The 16,915-nt window shown below is 36.8% G+C and overlaps 1 protein-coding gene across 1 annotated transcript; it reads left to right on the plus strand.

Moving 5' to 3' along the window:
- Window positions 1-2,990: 2,990 nt before the first annotated feature.
- Window positions 2,991-8,400, plus strand: LOC130712564 (protein trichome birefringence-like 2). The gene is made up of 5 exons (XM_057562392.1): window positions 2,991-3,691; window positions 4,381-4,576; window positions 4,662-4,852; window positions 5,003-5,161; window positions 7,909-8,400. Exons 1-5 carry the CDS (start codon window positions 2,991-2,993, stop codon window positions 8,249-8,251), a joined length of 1,590 nt encoding a protein of 529 aa, XP_057418375.1. The 3' UTR covers window positions 8,252-8,400.
- The last annotated feature ends 8,515 nt before the right edge of the window (window positions 8,401-16,915 follow it).

The following is a 16,915-nucleotide window of genomic DNA, read 5'->3' on the forward strand; positions in this document are numbered from 1 at the left end:
GCATAGCGGAGGGAAAAGTCGACCCGCAGGGTTAGGACTGATCCGGCTATGTCAAGGTTGTAAGTGACACTCGGGAGTTATGGTCGACACAATGTCAGTGTTAGGACCGACTCAAACGTGCCCAGCCTATTCTTTCTGGAACCGTCGAGAGTGACGTTGCATTGACATATCATGCACTCTAATTGTATCGTTATGTGTTTTGACGAGTTGATGTTGATAAACATCGTTATGTGTTTTGATGAGTAGATGTTGATAGATATCGTTATGTGCTTTGATGATGGAATTGTACTAGAGTGTTGATAACATGCTATGTTTAAACCTTAGGGTAGACAATGCAGAACTTATATGTATATAGACAACATATATATATATATACCCCTTATACTTTATCTGGTGTCTTGTATTCTCTATCCTGTATTCCGTAAGTTGACCCTTGCACGTGCTACCTGTGTTTGGGGGGCTATGTATGCCCTTTTTGTCAGATGTCGTTGGTGGATTCTTCCGTGATTCCTCGTCGTTCGGGGAAGACCCGGAGCGAAATGACTACTATTGAGCCTTCGACGTGGACCCGGACTTCATGCATGACCAGATGGGAGTCGATGATGGAAGTATGGGGGATGGGTGATTAGAGTCTATTAAGGTTGGGTGTTAGTGTCCTAGCTCTGACTTATTCTTATTTTTGAGGGCTTGTGTTGCTGACACTTGACCTAACATTTTGGGATTGTACATTTTTCCTACGGGCGTTACATTTTTCTACTTTCCGTCATTGGAGGTTACTCGTGACGAGGTCGCTATTTACAGCGGGGGATGCTATATATATTGTATATTAGTTCTGTTGCCTTTCGCATTTGGGTTTTATTTAATTCAGTCTTGTCTTAGTTATTATCAAAAAAAAATATTTACGTTTTTCCGCATTAAGTTTATTTTGGTTACTAAAGTGACGCCACCGAAATCGGGGTGTGACACCAGCCATTGCAAAACTCTTCCATCTTGCTGTAAGTTTGTTTTCACTTTAAAACTATTTTCTAAAACTGGCTCTGAATTCGTGAATCGTTTTTAAACTTATTTAATTTGAATGCTTGTTCATGTTCGATTTTCTTCAATTAATTTTTAGGTTGTCTTTAGTTTATGATTTGGAAAATGTTGATGAGTTTGGTTCTAGTGTCAATAATGTTAAGTTTGTATCTAGTTTATCACAATTCTCTAATTTAGTATGTGTTAATTTTCAGAACGTAGTTATGGATCGTAGTTGGATGAGAGCTAATCGATTAAGTGATGAGTTTGATAAAGGAGTGAATCTCAAGTGGTAGTGAATCTCTTTTTGTTGTATTGGTGGTCTTGGAGGCTTGGTAAAATTTGGGATAGGCAGTAACATTTGGGCAGTTTGTTGCCTTTGGATTAGTAGCTTTAGAGTTCTTACTATCTTATTGCTTTAGTAGTTCGAGACTTTACTACCTTAGTCTTTTCTTTAGCTTAGCTAGTTTATCTTTAGCTTAGCTAGTTTTGGTTACTTTGTATTTTGGCTTTGGACCGTTTCCTTGGTTTTTTCCAAAAAATATTTGGCAATGCATGATCAATTATTAATGATCAATGAATATTCAGCTCAAATTACTGTAAAAAAACTGAAAAAAAAAAGGAAAAAAAGGACATTTCACCTCGGTTAGAAAATCAGCTGATGTAAAATATGTATATAAAAAAAAAAGAGTATTCACATCGGTTGCGAAAAGAACCGATGTGAAATGTCTAACTTTCCACATCGGTTATTTCCTACCAACCGATGTGAAATGTATACTTTTCACATCGGTTATTTGATTCGCCCGATGTGAAAAATTACTTTTCACATCGGTTGTACAACCGATGTGAAAAGGTGGTGACATACTACATCACCCTTACTTACATCGGTTATGAACCGATGTAAAAAGTGATTTTGGCCCGATGTTAAAAGTAGTTTTTCTAGTAGTGTCACATACCCTTCGCCACCACCACCACAGAAACCATCGTCGTTGGTGCCATCATCATCGCCCTATAACACTGCCACCACCACCTCTACTACCGCCACCATACAACTAACTTCACATTGCTACTCTCACCACCGCCTCCACCATCACTACCCTCGCCACCACCAATCTACTAGCACCAATCACCAAATCAGAGAGAAATGAAGCGCTGAAATTTATAATATTTTTGTTTTACGTTTTGCACATTATTGTAAAAAGTGTCTGAAATCGTTGCAAATTCATTAAAACTGAATAAAAGTATTTTTAGATACAAAATATATATTTCTCACTTCTCTTTCTGTAATGTCAAATAACCTATAAATTTACTATATTTCTCACATATTTTTCTCTACTTGATCTCTTCTCTACTCTCTTTTTTGTATCTCTCACTTCTCTATCAAACAAAGTTTTTTTTAGTCTACTCCAAGAATTTCCGTACAATAGAAAGTTTTAGCGCCATTAACCAAACATAGAACCAAACAATAAGCATAATACAATTTTTAAAAGATACACATTTTATTCTCCAGTAAGGAAAGAAATTTTTTTCTACCTTATATGAGGCCAATCAGTAAAATAAAATTCGGAAATAATTTTTGGCACATTACCTTTTCATATATTTGTCTCATACCCTGTAAAATTAGACAAGTTTTATAAAAAATCAATTCATGCTTTTGGCAATTTTCTATATATAGTCAGTGTGGATTTATTAGCTTTTAAAAACATATAATTATAAGGAGACATTTATTGTATTAGAGGTTAATTTTGGCAACATATATGCATGGATATGGTTAATTTTTTAATTGACACCGTAATACAAGAGTGTTCCACCGTAACAAGGTGCAGCGGTTTGTTTCTTTTGGTCACTTCTTCTCTACTTTCCTCACCATCACCATGTGCCATCTCTGAACTTTGAAGGTCATTTTTCTTTGTTTGTTTCACTTTCTTCAAGGACCCGAAGAAAAAGAGAGAAGCATGCAATGCAAGTTTTTGGCTATGGAGTACTTGAAGAAACTCACATTCTCTGACCCTTTTTTGTCACACAGAAGAAAAGTGTTTTCTGGGTTTGGTTTGAGTTTGGGTATTGGAGCTTCTCTGCTTCTGTGCTCTCTGTTCTTTTTCATTAATCCCTTCTGGGTCCCCAAAGTTCAAGTGTTTCTGCCAGAATTTAACACTACTAGTGAAGATTCTTTGTTTGCTTCACCCCCCTCTTCATTCAACACTAGCCAGTTTAATTATTCCTCTGAAAACAACACTTCTGTTACTTCATTTTCCCAACATTATGAGGGCACTGTAGAAAATGTTGTTGAGGGTAGAACTGGTCAAGTGAATGTGTCAGGTATTAGATTGGGACCAGATGTTGACATGAATAATGTTAGTTTTGGTCTTAAAGTGGGGGGAAATGTGGGCAATGCTTCATGCAATGGTGTAGAGGGAAGGAAAGAGGGGAGTTTGGTTGGGGAAAAGAATGTAACTGTTATTGATAATGGTTCCCAAGTAGTGGAGAAAATGAAAGTTAGTTTTTATGAGGAGTGTGATATCTTTGATGGGAAGTGGGTGAGGCATGATTCAAAGCCATACTATCGTTTAGGGTCTTGTCCCTTCATCGATAGGGACTTTGATTGTCACCGGAATGGGAGGCCTGATCTAGATTATGTGAAATGGAAGTGGCAGCCAAATCAGTGTGACATTCCAAGGTATGTTTATTGACTTATTGGTTACCCTTTTTCACATGCAAATGTAGTGAGGTGTTGTTCTTCATCTAGAATGGGAAAATAGTTAGTACATGAAGTATGAGAGTGGGGAATAAGAATGATTCAATGTTGATTGTAACAATTAAATGAAAAGAATGAAAGTTTTCTTGCATGTGTTAAATAACATGTTTGGATCAGATTCTCTGTCCTCATAATCAATTCTGGGCTTCTGAAACACAGAAATGCTCATTTAGAAACTCGTTTGAAAATGAAGTCAAAATCATGGTGTTCAGAAGCAAAAGCTAAAGGTAAGGGAAGTTGCTTCTGTCAACCATAATTTTGGCTTCACCATGGTTTTCGAACGAGATTCTGAACATGCATGCAGCATCTTCCCAAATTTATTTTGTGTTGTCTTTAGAATGAATTGTAGGTAGATTTTCTAACATGCAGTAAGTGTTTTTGGATCCACTGGTTTGCATCTTTACCTGTATGTATTGGCAGTATTGCAATACTTGAAGAAATATCACAATCCAAAATGTTTGCATTGGTCTCATAAGTGTAGTGTTTATGATTCAGTTTTGGCATGAGGACACTTCAATTCTAAGAAAACCAGTGGCGTTTAATTTCAGCTTTGAAATTTACAATTTCTGTTCTTGTATTTGATCAATTATTGATGTAACTTCTCCTCTCAGTTTGAATGCAACTGATTTTCTGGAGCGGTTGCGCGGCCAGAGGCTGGTTTTTGTGGGGGATTCATTGAACAGGAACATGTGGGAGTCTCTGGTCTGTACCCTCCGTCACAGTATCAGGAAGAAAAAGAAACATGTTTATGAAATTTCAGGAAGAACCGAATTTAAGAAGAAAGGTGTCTATTCTTTTAGATTTGAGGCAAGTTTCCTGTAAATCTATTGTACTTTGTCTGGTGTGAATCTTGTAATGGTATCTTATTAGAACTTATTTCCTGTAATTTTAGGATTATAATTGTTCGGTGGATTTTGTTGCGTCACCGTTCATTGTTCGAGAGTCCACTTTCAAAGGAAAAAATGGGTCATTTGAGACATTAAGATTGGATTTGATGGACCTCTCAATTACCAAGTATCAGGATGCTAATATCATAGTCTTCAATACAGGCCATTGGTGGACTCATGAGAAAACATCAAAAGGGTGAGTTTAGATTCATTCAAAATATTTGTCTCTATTGTCTTCTTCTTTCCCATATTTATATTCTGCCATATCTTGATTTCTGCTTGTGCTTCACATAGTAAGACATGAGATTAAGATTTCTGATTTTGCTGTCATCTTGTACTGTTGCAGAGAAGATTATTATCAAGAGGGAAACCATGTATACCCTAGACTCAAGGTTTTGGATGCATATACAAGGGCTTTGACCACTTGGGCTAAATGGGTTGACCAGAACATTGATGCCAATCAAACTCAGGTTTTCTTCAGAGGATATTCAGTTACACATTTCTGGTATTAATCTCTTTTACATAGCTTCTTCCATAATTTAATTGCTTCCGCACTTATATCTTTTCCTCGCTTGTACTGTAAAATTAGTTAAAGTATCTATCTTACTGGAAGTTTATGTGTTAATTAAATCTAGACATGCGAATTCGCCAAGGTCCTTTATCATCTAATATTGACTATTGCTTGTTTACTTGTACTTCTACTATTGGGAAGTCACCACATAGACTAGAAATATGACCGAGATAGCCCATATATATGGGAAGACAATTGTCATCTCTAAGCTAGCTAGCTTTTGGGTAGAGTTAGACCTCCCAAATTCTAATATCTACAAATATATTAGGCTTAAATGCATTTTTGATCCCTGATGTATTGTCATTGTGCGATTTGGGTCCCTTATGTTCAAAACGAGCGAATTTAATCCCTCATCTTCCAATTTGTGAAAATTGGGCCCCTACGTTAAGTTACCTTCCAAAATTAAACGGAAGTTGTTGATGTGGCCTCTTTAACTGACGTGGCCCTGACGTTGCACGCCACTAGGATGACATGTCACATAATTTTCTTTTCCCTTAAAAATATTTCTATTTTCTTTTAATTTATTATTTTTTTTTAACTTTTTATCTTCTTCAACCCTTTACACAGCACCACCTCGCCTCCCTTCTTCTTCTTCCCTCTTCATCCAATACCATGAATTTGAAATCAAATCTTACACAGTAAATTAAAGCCCACATATATTGAATCAAACCCAAATTATCTAGAAAACGGGATGAATCAACCATTTTCTCCCTGCTTCAAAGTAAAACAACCCATAAAGGGTTTCAAATTAACATCAATTCCAGAAACAAACAAAAATTGAATCTTCAAGTTATTTTCTTTAACAGATCAACAACTTCATCAAGAACAAGTGAACAACATCAATAAAAATCTCTGCAGGGAACCCAGAAAGAGGGGAAAAGGTAAAATTCCAGAAACATAGAAATTCCTTGCAGACATAGCCGGAAACTCTCCCTGAACCTTGTCGTCGTCCTCTGTTGCCCAGCCCCTGAGCTCCACCGCGGTCACAATCACTACAAACGCTGCAACAATCGTCGTCCTCCCCGATCTCCCCATCGAAGGTCTATGTCAAGTCTGACTGTTGTGAAGCTTCCTTCGTTGATGCCGCTGCGCCAGGGAAACCGCCGCTCCATCTCCACTGCGCCGCCGCTCCTTGCCGCCTCAATCGCTGTCGCGGAAACCGCCGCGAGCACCAGGAGGAGCCGCCTTGCCAATCCTCTTCGTCATCATCTCCAATCTTCCCTTCCCTTCCATGATATTCGGTTCTCTCTCTCTTGAGTTCTATTTTTCTTTTCCTCATCAGAAATAGTTAATGTGGATTTTGTGGATGTGGGTTTTGTTATGGAGAGGAGCAGGTTCAGATATGAGGGAGAAGAAGACAGTGGGTTGACAAGAAAGTGGTGGTGGTTTGGCGTTGACTGTGTATGGTAGAGCTTGGTGGTTGTGGCTATGGCTATGGTGAAGGGATGCAGAATGCAGAACGTTGGGGAAGAAGTTTTTTTTTTTTTAAACCAAGGAAGAAGATGAATTGATTTGGACTTTTTTTAAGTTATATTTTGTTCTATTCTGATTTTAATTTGGTTTTTTAATTAAGTTGTTTTATTTGTTTTCATTTTTATTTACTAATGTGTTATTTTTTTTTTTGAAAGAATTTACTGATGTGTTATTAAAGTGGTGTAATTAGCAAAGATAGGTTAAGATGGTGTAAATAGTAATGAGTCAGCAATTTCCGTTTAATTTTGGATGTCAACTTGACGGAGGGGCCCAATTTTCACAAAATGGAAGATGAGGGATTAAAATCGCTCGTTTAGAACATAAGGGACCCAAATCGCACAATGACAATACATCAGGGATCAAAACTGCAATTAAGCCAATATATTATGTAACAAGGACATGGAATAGGTCACTGTTGGAAAATGGAGATTATGGAGACATTTGGTAAGTGGTAGTATACCCTTTGCAAGTTTACAGAAGATCTGTATGATCTGGCTATAAAGAGAAAGTTATTGGTAGTTGAAAATAAATTAATTCAATACTAGATTTTTATCATGATCATCTCAAGATACTTTTTTTTTTCCTCCTTTATCAAAATCCGTAGCTACTTTATTTTTATTATTGCTGATGTTTTATTACTTCAGCAATTTCCCCCTCATCCCCAGTCCCACCTCTATCTATAGGCTAGAGAAACCATGTTGTGTAGTTGATCATGTCTTAGAATCTGGATCAATATCCTCTCATGTGACATGAGAATTTCACATAATATTGTCATGTTCAAATTCCGTGTCTATCTCTCTCTTCGTTTCATATGTATTAAATAGATCTTTCTAGTTATTTATGGAGAAAAATAGACACAATGTTTCACTCATGAGATGATCCTAATCCCAATGCCGCAACACGATGAGGACCTGCCTTCAGGATTGATATTGTAGTGGGTTTCTACTGCAAATTCTCGAATACAATTGGCTCTCGATTTTCTTTTTACCACATTTTGTTACCATTTAAACCAACCATTAAAGCATTTGAATTAACCAATTGGAATGAAATTAACCTTTAATAATTTGACTAATTCACCACCTTAATTGGTTAATGTAAACCCTTCTCCTTCCGAAACTTGTCCAAGGCGGTGACTTCATATGTACATTTTAGCACTTATAGTGATTCATATCCGTCTGGTTTTCCTTGATGAATCTAATACTTTGCAGGGGTGGGCAATGGAATTCTGGAGGACAGTGCCATAAAGAAACTGAGCCAATATTTAACAAAACTTACTTACAAAAGTACCCTTCGAAAATGCGGGCTCTAGAGAATGTCATAAAAAACATGAAAACCTCAGTGATATATCTGAACATAAGTAGACTTACAGATTTCAGAAAAGACGCACATCCTTCGGTATACAGAAAGGAGTACAAGATCTCAATGGAGCAGAACACTACTGCACCATTTGAGGATTGCAGCCATTGGTGCTTGCCTGGTGTACCGGATACTTGGAATCAACTGCTATATGTTTCTCTCTTAAAAAGAGGGAAGGGAACATGGAAAAGCTGAGCAAGATTCCTCATTCCACAACCAATTTCTAGTTTTTTATGCTTATTTAGAGTCTGTTTGGATGCGGGACAAAAAGCACTTATTGGAGCTTATGCTTTTTTCTAGTGATAACCTCTAATAAGTTCTATTTAGTCGGGATTCAATCTGGATCATAGTTTTACAATATGTATATTCTGTGTTCCCCTTTGGAATATCCATCATAAAGGGTAACTTAAGATATTGTTTGATTAGAATGTCAAAATATTTAGGGAAGGGAATAGGTTAGTGGGTTGGTTTTTGCCAATTCTCCTCAATGACCCACGGATTGTAATATATATATATGCAGGTTTGGTGTGAGAGATGATCTTGTTGTAGTTGCTTACGGTGTTTTGTTTGTAATAGGGGGTACAGTCCCTCCATTTTATCAAGAGAAAGAGAAAATGACAAGATTGTATAGAGGTTCCTATATTCATCATCTTGCATGGTACAAAGATTTGATTTGAATCTATCTGATAGACTGATTCATACATCAGTTACTGAAAATGAATTAACATACTTGTTATAATGCTTGTGACTTGGGAAATTATGACAGAATAGAAATTCTTTTTATAACAAAAGGCTCTCTGATTGGCTAAATGGTAAGTTCTCTTCCAGGTTCCAAAATCCCATCTCAGCTACTGTGATATCAATATCATTCTGAACAAGCCACACCATTAAGGTGTTTTTAACTGGGCCATCTTAAATAAACTCTGCTAAACCTGAATTATAAGATTATATCACAGTCTATCATTTAGATTTATTTATTGGAGACCACCTATATATGAATTACCCGGAGGTGTCCAATCCTGTAAATTTCACGTGATGTCTAACCATGGGCGTCGCGAGTATGTGTTATTGTGTTAAGGTCTCACATTGACTAGATATATGGCTAAGTAAGCCCGTCTACCAGTTGAGCAATTATCATCTCTAAGCTAGCTTTTGAGGTAGAGTTATATCCATTCCAAATTCTTATAAACTCATAATAGGATTAACGCCTAAACCATTGAGGGAGTTGAAAGAGTTGAATAGACATCTGCTACTACCATCACCACCAGCACCCTCCACTATCTCCTTACCAGAACCTCCAACTTGATCGACATCAACATGATTGTTATCACCTTGACTATATATGGTGATATGTTCCCCATTGAACTCAAGTTTTATTGGTTAACTTAAACGTTGAAACATTACAGTTCAAGACTTCAAGGCTAATAAACACTGTCTATTTTAAAATGGCAATACTTATGACTTCCTCTTAACTTTAGTATACAAAAATTTCATTTTTGTTAACGTTTTTCTATATGGGGAGAGGACAAACTAGTTTTGTATTTAGTTTCTTGAACTACTTCCAATGTCAGTAAAATCAGAGACTCAGGTGAAAAGGAAGCATGGTAGTTATTGACTTTTAACTACCTTTCAAATTAAGAGGATCAACTTCTACAAAACACAATCCTACACTTGAAGGAACAAAAACATCACTCAAATACTATTATTGCATATAAGGCCACAAGACAACAACCATACACACATGAGAAAAGGAAAACAGACACAGAAAAAGAAGAGACAAGGTGATCATAATTACCTACCTACTCATCTGCAGAAACTGAAGAGCAAACTGGAGTCTAGTCAGCTGCAAATTGGGTGATATGAATGAACACCACCTCAAAGGAAGAAGAACATTTTTGTTTATTACATTCTACTTGAAGAAGAACTACAAAAGAGTCATTCATACATAGCCATAAGAACCCCTAATGGGGTCCATTGCCTTTCTGTGACTTGCCGGTTCGCCAGGCTGTAGCCAAAGCTTCTCTCTCAACTTCTTCTACTCATAAAGACTCCTTCTCGGTATGCCCGGTGATTACTAACTCGGGTTTCAAATTGCGATCCACAACTGCAAGTGCGACCGCAACATAACGAGTTTTGAAGACTAGAGAAGCCAATGGCTAAGCCTAAACAAACTGTAGGATGCAGAGGAGTGTGTGTGAGGGGTGAAAGACCCTGACCCGCTCACACATTCCTCTCCATGCTTCTTCAAGAGCCATGGATGGATTTTTGCCAACAAAATCTCATGTCTAACAGATTCACCTTGGATAGACTTGTCCGTTCGGTTTTCCCCCAAATGGCTCTCTGGGAAGCTAGTGGAGAAGTTAGTTTCTGATCATTGCTTTAAATAGTTGATGATTGAGAACTCAGAAATGGCATCACCTATTCATTATTCAAATGCATTCTTTTGCTATCATAGGATGCAATTCTAGAAAGTAATGAGAGATAACATACAGAACAGTGTCCATTGAAATAAACAAACAAATAAAGGATTAGTTAGTTTATATGACAATATTAACCTTAACCTAATTACCTACCTAATTCCCCCATTTACTATTTTTCACTCTGGTTTAAATGGGAAATTTTTAAGAAACCTAGCTACCATAATTATATAATACAAATCTTGTACTATTTAACCTGTTTTTGATACATATGAATATATTAGAAGCACATATTAGCTTAATTATTAAGAACAATTACTTCTCATCAAAAAATTGTGCAATCTACTCCTACAATTGATGTGAGTGTTGTATTGATGAGCAAATTGTTAGTTCATCTATAAGCAACTCATGTCCTAAAGATATATCTTAAATCGTGGACCGTAAAAATGTCCAAAGTAGAACCAACCCAAAATAGCATAGTTGGTTTATTATAGACTATGATCTCGAAGAGGCATTTCAAGGACTTTAACGGTGTGTTTGGTTCAATGGAGGGGAGGGGAGGGGAGAGATTTTAATGGAGGGGAGGGGAGGGAAGGGGATGGGAGGGGAGGGATTTTAATATTTATTATGTTTGGTTCATAGGAGGGGAGGTGAGGGGAGGGATTTCAATATTTATTATTTATTATTATCAAATTACTTTTATATCCATAATAGAATTCCATAAAATCACTGTATAATAATAATCATTTGCTTAAAGTTTGAATAACATTGGTAAAAATTAAAGTAAGAAAACAAAACAAGGGGTTTGTGAGTGTATGTCCATGTTCTAGGAGATAAGGATATACGACCAGTGGCAGCAAGGTGGTGTGCGTGAGAATGGGTCCGTGCGATTGGCGATTGCATAAAAATAAACCAAGAGAAAATTAAGTTTTGGTTTGATAGATCTGACGAAAATTAGAAGAAGATGAAGCCTTCGCACAGGGGAGGCTGAGAGGAACGGCAAGGATAGATGAATAAGGCATGAAAGTAGGCTTAGGTCGGCAGAACTGGAATTCCAACTATGTATAGAGATATTTTTGTCCAGTAATTTATTTCCCCTCCAAATCCCCCCACTTTTGGAGGGGACAAAAAATTGGGTTAGGAGGGATTTTGGTCCCCTCCCCTCCCCTTCCCTCCCTTTCTAAAAGTTGAACCAAACATATTAAGTTTTAAAAAACCCCTCCCCTCCCCTCCATTCTCCTCCAACCAAACATTATGTAAGATCATGAAATAGTGAGTCGTGTCAAGTTTCCATAGATGAGCATCTACTTGAAATTTTTGTAACAGTAAAGGACATGAGTGTCAATGTAATACACTTTTAAACAAGGATACGTATACCGACCCTCTACTTTTTTGGTTTGTGCTTGACTTTTGATTCTTGGATGTTTCTTATGTTGCATAAGTGAATCCACTACCTAGCTCATTGTCATTGATCCCACTTCTATTTCAATGATCTTTATCACCCACTAATTTTCATTCTCTCACCATCTTTCCTTGCCAGCAAAGCTATATGCTAAAATAGGCCATTTTGTTTCTTGTCTTTTGTACTTTGCAAACGTGTCGAAACACACTGCTTCTGATTTTTGACCTCAAAATCTCGAAACATTGGAGATGGATGGAGCCAAACTGCTTTAGCTTAGCTGTTATTCCCTATCATACGCCCTCTAATATTTACTCATGGATCTTTCTTTTTGCAAAAGAATTATTTCATTATCCCAAAGAAGTGCGAACACTTCAGAATAATTGTCGTGTTGTGTTATAATATTGGTGTTTGGATATGTGGATTTAAATCCCCAATATTTTTTTTCTGTCTTAAGGCCTTTCTCATCAATTAAAAACGGGCTTATAATAAGTGAGAACTTGTAAATAATGTATAAAATTTGATTATGGGACAGAGGTAGATATCATACAAGAGAAAGGGATAAGTGTGTACGGGTCATTGTAATCCCAGTAATTCAATAACCATACTGTTTATATATTGAAGCGGTGAAGATACTAGTTTACAATTCAATATGGTTCAACCGTGGTCAAATTATAGTTGAACTGATAATAATTGCAATTGGCTATTTTTTAATAAAGAAAGCTAAGAAAACAACAAAAAACAATTACACTTTAAATGTCTAGACACCACCAGAATAATTTCAAACTAAAACCTCTATTAAACTTGAAGGATGCTGATCATGAATTATCACCAGGTCTAACCCCGAAAAGGCCCCAAATTTTGTCATAAAATTAGATGTGTTGCTCCCCTCTCGAAAAGTATGCTCAAAGGACACATCCTACTCTCTGAAGGCAAGCTCTCTAATCTTATATGTGATGGTAGGGTACCGTTGGAACAGAGAAACATGGTTCCAATGCAGCTGCAACTCTACGAAATTTGTATAAATTATTTGGTAGGTATTTTATATTCCAGAGAATATTTTTAAGGTTTATTTTATTCAAAAGTTAAAATATTAATAAATTATGTCTGAGAATATATTTACAAAACTTCTGCCATAGAAAAGTGACAAAATGTGTAATATACTTTTACCTTGGACAGGGCCGGTCCCGACATTTTGGAGGCCCTGAGTTAATAATAAAAATGGACTCCTAAATTTTTTTTTGGAGAAAGTTTAATAGGTATACTAAACCAAAAAAAGGCCTTTTACAGCGCTTTGGACCTCTAGCCGCTGTAAAATAGTATACAGCGGTAGGAAGCGCTGTAAAAGATGGACTATTACAGCGCATTTTTAAGGAAAAACGCTGTAAAAAGTATTCGAATTTTTTTTTGAGACCCCTCCTTTTTGGAGGCCCTGGGCTGTGGGCCTGCTTGCACAGGCTCAGGGCCGGCCCTGACCTTGGACATAGCAAAGTGACAAAATGTGTAATATACTTTCATGCGAATAAATTATGTCTGAGAATATATTTACAAAACTTCTGCCAATTACAAGAATGCAACATTTTGACACTCACTTACTTGAAAATGTTTGTATATATATTTCAAAGTAACTGTCCGGGAAAAGAAAAAACACGCATGTTAAGAAATGCAATAAATATTGTTAACTTAAAAAAATTAGTTGTGTTCTTATTTTACACTTAAAAATGTAATTTTATCTCTTTTCATTTATTCTTCTTATAGAGGTATTATATGGAAAAACATCATTTAATACTTTATTGGAAGCCTAAGTGGACAGTTATTATGAAACAAAAAAACACTCTTAAAGTGGACAATTAGTTTAAAACGGAGGGAGTACCTCCTAACAAACATTAACAAAACATCGATGAGGTTTTTTAAGGGACAAAAAGCTTAAAGGAAAAGAACCACAACACTAATGCCTTAATAAAGAGGTGTCACGGTAGTCATCTACCAACGCTGGAAGAGCAGCTAGCGGGGGTTGCTCATGAACGATCAATTGATGAGTCCCCCGAGCACCATCCTTAGCTAAGCAATCTGCGACTGCGTTCACTTTCCCGAACATGTGCTTAAGCTCAACACGCCAATCATGCCGAAGTAAGTCCTACCATCACGAAGAAGCAACAACATCACATGGAGTCCGAGGAAACCACCAATTGACAAAATCCACGATCCCAACAAGTCTGCAACCTAAAAAACAGCCCCAACAACTCAGCCTTAAGAATTTCCAACATCAACGAGGTTAAATCTACATTGTTGAATTAGACAACTCATTTTTCTTTTAATTAGAAGTCAATAAAAGAAGCAGTTAATGGCTTGAAATTGTGTTGAAAAGCCATTTCTTTTTCTCTACACATGGCTTTACGGATAACCCAAACTTCCATTGGTGACCGTGGATGAGTTTTACTGAAAAGATACGTGATCTCAATCCCAGATATGCATCCAATAATAACAGCTAGATCATCCACTCAAACTTTATTCCCTTTCGTCTTCATTAAGCAAACAAACAAAATCGTTATTACCTTTTTTGTTCCCTTTAAATTAGATTCTCACTTAGTCATTTATTTATGAACTATTGTAAGTTGTAACCCCTCATAATGTGTTGTCATTGATGCCAACAGCTACGCTGAATGAGTTTTTTTTCTTCTTTTTCTTGCATGTGTTAACCTATTCACGATACACTAGCGATTTTTTTCGAACAAATGTGTAGGGGATTCAAGCACCTCGATTGCACGGAGTAGTAGAGCGAGAAATCACAGATAAAACACACAACATCTTTGCTCACGCAATTCGGCCTAATTGCCTACCTCTGCAGCTATAGAGTAGCTATAGCTCCTTTGTATTACTTGTGGCATGAAGCATGTGGTACCGAGTACAACTTTTAGGGTTACATTGTTATCCTATTTATAGTGGATTCTATTGATCACTATTTTACAATAAAATCCTATAATAATCCATTAAAACCTTTTACAATCCACATTAAATCAAATCCTAATAAACTAAAGATTTTAGCCCAAAATATAATGAGCAAATCTCAACAATCTCCACCTTGGCGAATTCTGAACTCCCCTATGAAGATCTGCTGCTTTAGTTTCCTGATCCTGATTTCTGGGATTGAACTCCACCTTGCTCAACACCCTGGTGCTTCACTCCACCTTGGCATCCATCCACTTCTCCTTCCCTGGCGTGGCCATCGCCTCTTGAAAGTTGACAGATCTCCACCTTGTTCCGTGCCTTTCAGATCCGTCGGTTTCTCCTCTCACAACGACTTCTGCAATCCTAGTTGACCTCCATTCGTAGCGGAAGATATCAGTCGTTACTATGGTTACTAACCATCGGCCCCTCCATAGAAGTTACCCGGCCGTTACCATGGTTACTAACCATCGGCCCCTCTGCGGAAGTTGTCCATCCGTTACCATGGTCTCACAAACCATCAGCTCTGATACCACTTGTAGGGGATTCAAGCACCTCGATTGCACTGAGAAGTAGAGCGAGAAATCACAGATAAAACACACAACATCTTTGGTCACGCAGTTCGGCCAAATTACCTACCTTTGCGGATATAGAGTAGTTATAGCTCCTTTGTATTACTTGTGGCATGAAACATGTGGTATCAAGTACAACTTTTAGGGTTACATTGCTATCCTATTTATAGTGGATTCTATTGATCTCTATTTTACAATAAAATCCTAATAAATCCTATAATAATCCCTTAAAACCTTTTACAATACACATTAAATCAAATCCTAATAAACTAAAGATTTTAGCCCAAAATATAATGAGCCAAATCTCAACAAAATGAATTTTATGGGATTCGATTTTGTGACCTCATTCTAACGATGATCTAAAATGAGTTCTTTCCTCAACTTTCTTCGTAGTATTTATAGTAAAAACAAAAAATTCCATCAAATTAACTTGATCATAAAAATAAGATTGCTTTGTCTTGATTTAATTATAAAAATAGTTGTTGTATATGCAATAGTGAAAATCATTATAATTAATCAACCAATTAGGAATAGACAGCTGACAAGGAATGGATAATCTGAGTAGGTTCTAATTTGCAATTAATTAACTTTGGGTCCTTGTGATAAAAAAAAATCTAAGATTAATTTAGTGTGAGTGATCAGTTTGAGCTTTGGATGATTGTCTTGGTAGTCATGATCGTAGTAATTATAAATGTTGTCCCACACTTTCCAGACGTCATAGGAAGGCACAGGACAAGTGACAATACCATAATGATGTGGTTTCAATTAGGAATCAAATTACCAATGGGGTCCATGTTCTTATTAAGATCAGTGTGACTTTTCTATTTAGTTGTATATTACAGGTTTATGAACAGCTTCTATGATTCTCATATGACCAACTACTAGATCTGGCCATGTACACTCATTGAAAGTGCTAGGAGACCTTCAATATATTCTTTTCTTAGCTTTTAAAGGGACTGACATCTCAACAGTGCAGGACATAATCTTAGTTGCCATTTAAATATTATTTTGTAGGCTTAACTATGTTTTTTCCCCTCTAATTCACTAAAGAAAATAAAAAGATAGAGGTGGACATTCTGCGGCGATTCCACATGAACCGCCACTAAATGTAATACTGAGGCGCTCTTGGAGGCGGTATACCCCGCCGTCACAGTTTATGTACAATTAGAGGAAGTCTTTTTTCAATTGGTGGCAGTTTTAAGCCATTTGATGCGGTTTAACTAGTGGGGGTTCAACCATCCGCCACATAATGATTAATAATATTTAAAAATTAAAAGAGTTTAATGCCTGAGCACTGTCAGTGTAAGAATGTTTTGAAAGGGGTCGTGCGAACTCTAACTCATTTTCGCATTTCACTTCACATTTTGAAACTCATTCCTTTCGTCGTGCTCCTTCAATCTCACTCAAGAATTCATGGATCGAAACCTCCTTCTCATCTCGCGATTTGAATTGAAGAACGAAGGTTGGTCTTCACGCAAACCTCTCTCTCATCTCGCGAATTCCATTTTCTCTCAGAAGCGAACCC

The sequence above is a fragment of the Lotus japonicus genome, chromosome 4 (assembly GCF_012489685.1).
Source record: "Lotus japonicus ecotype B-129 chromosome 4, LjGifu_v1.2".
NCBI lineage: Eukaryota > Viridiplantae > Streptophyta > Magnoliopsida > Fabales > Fabaceae > Lotus > Lotus japonicus.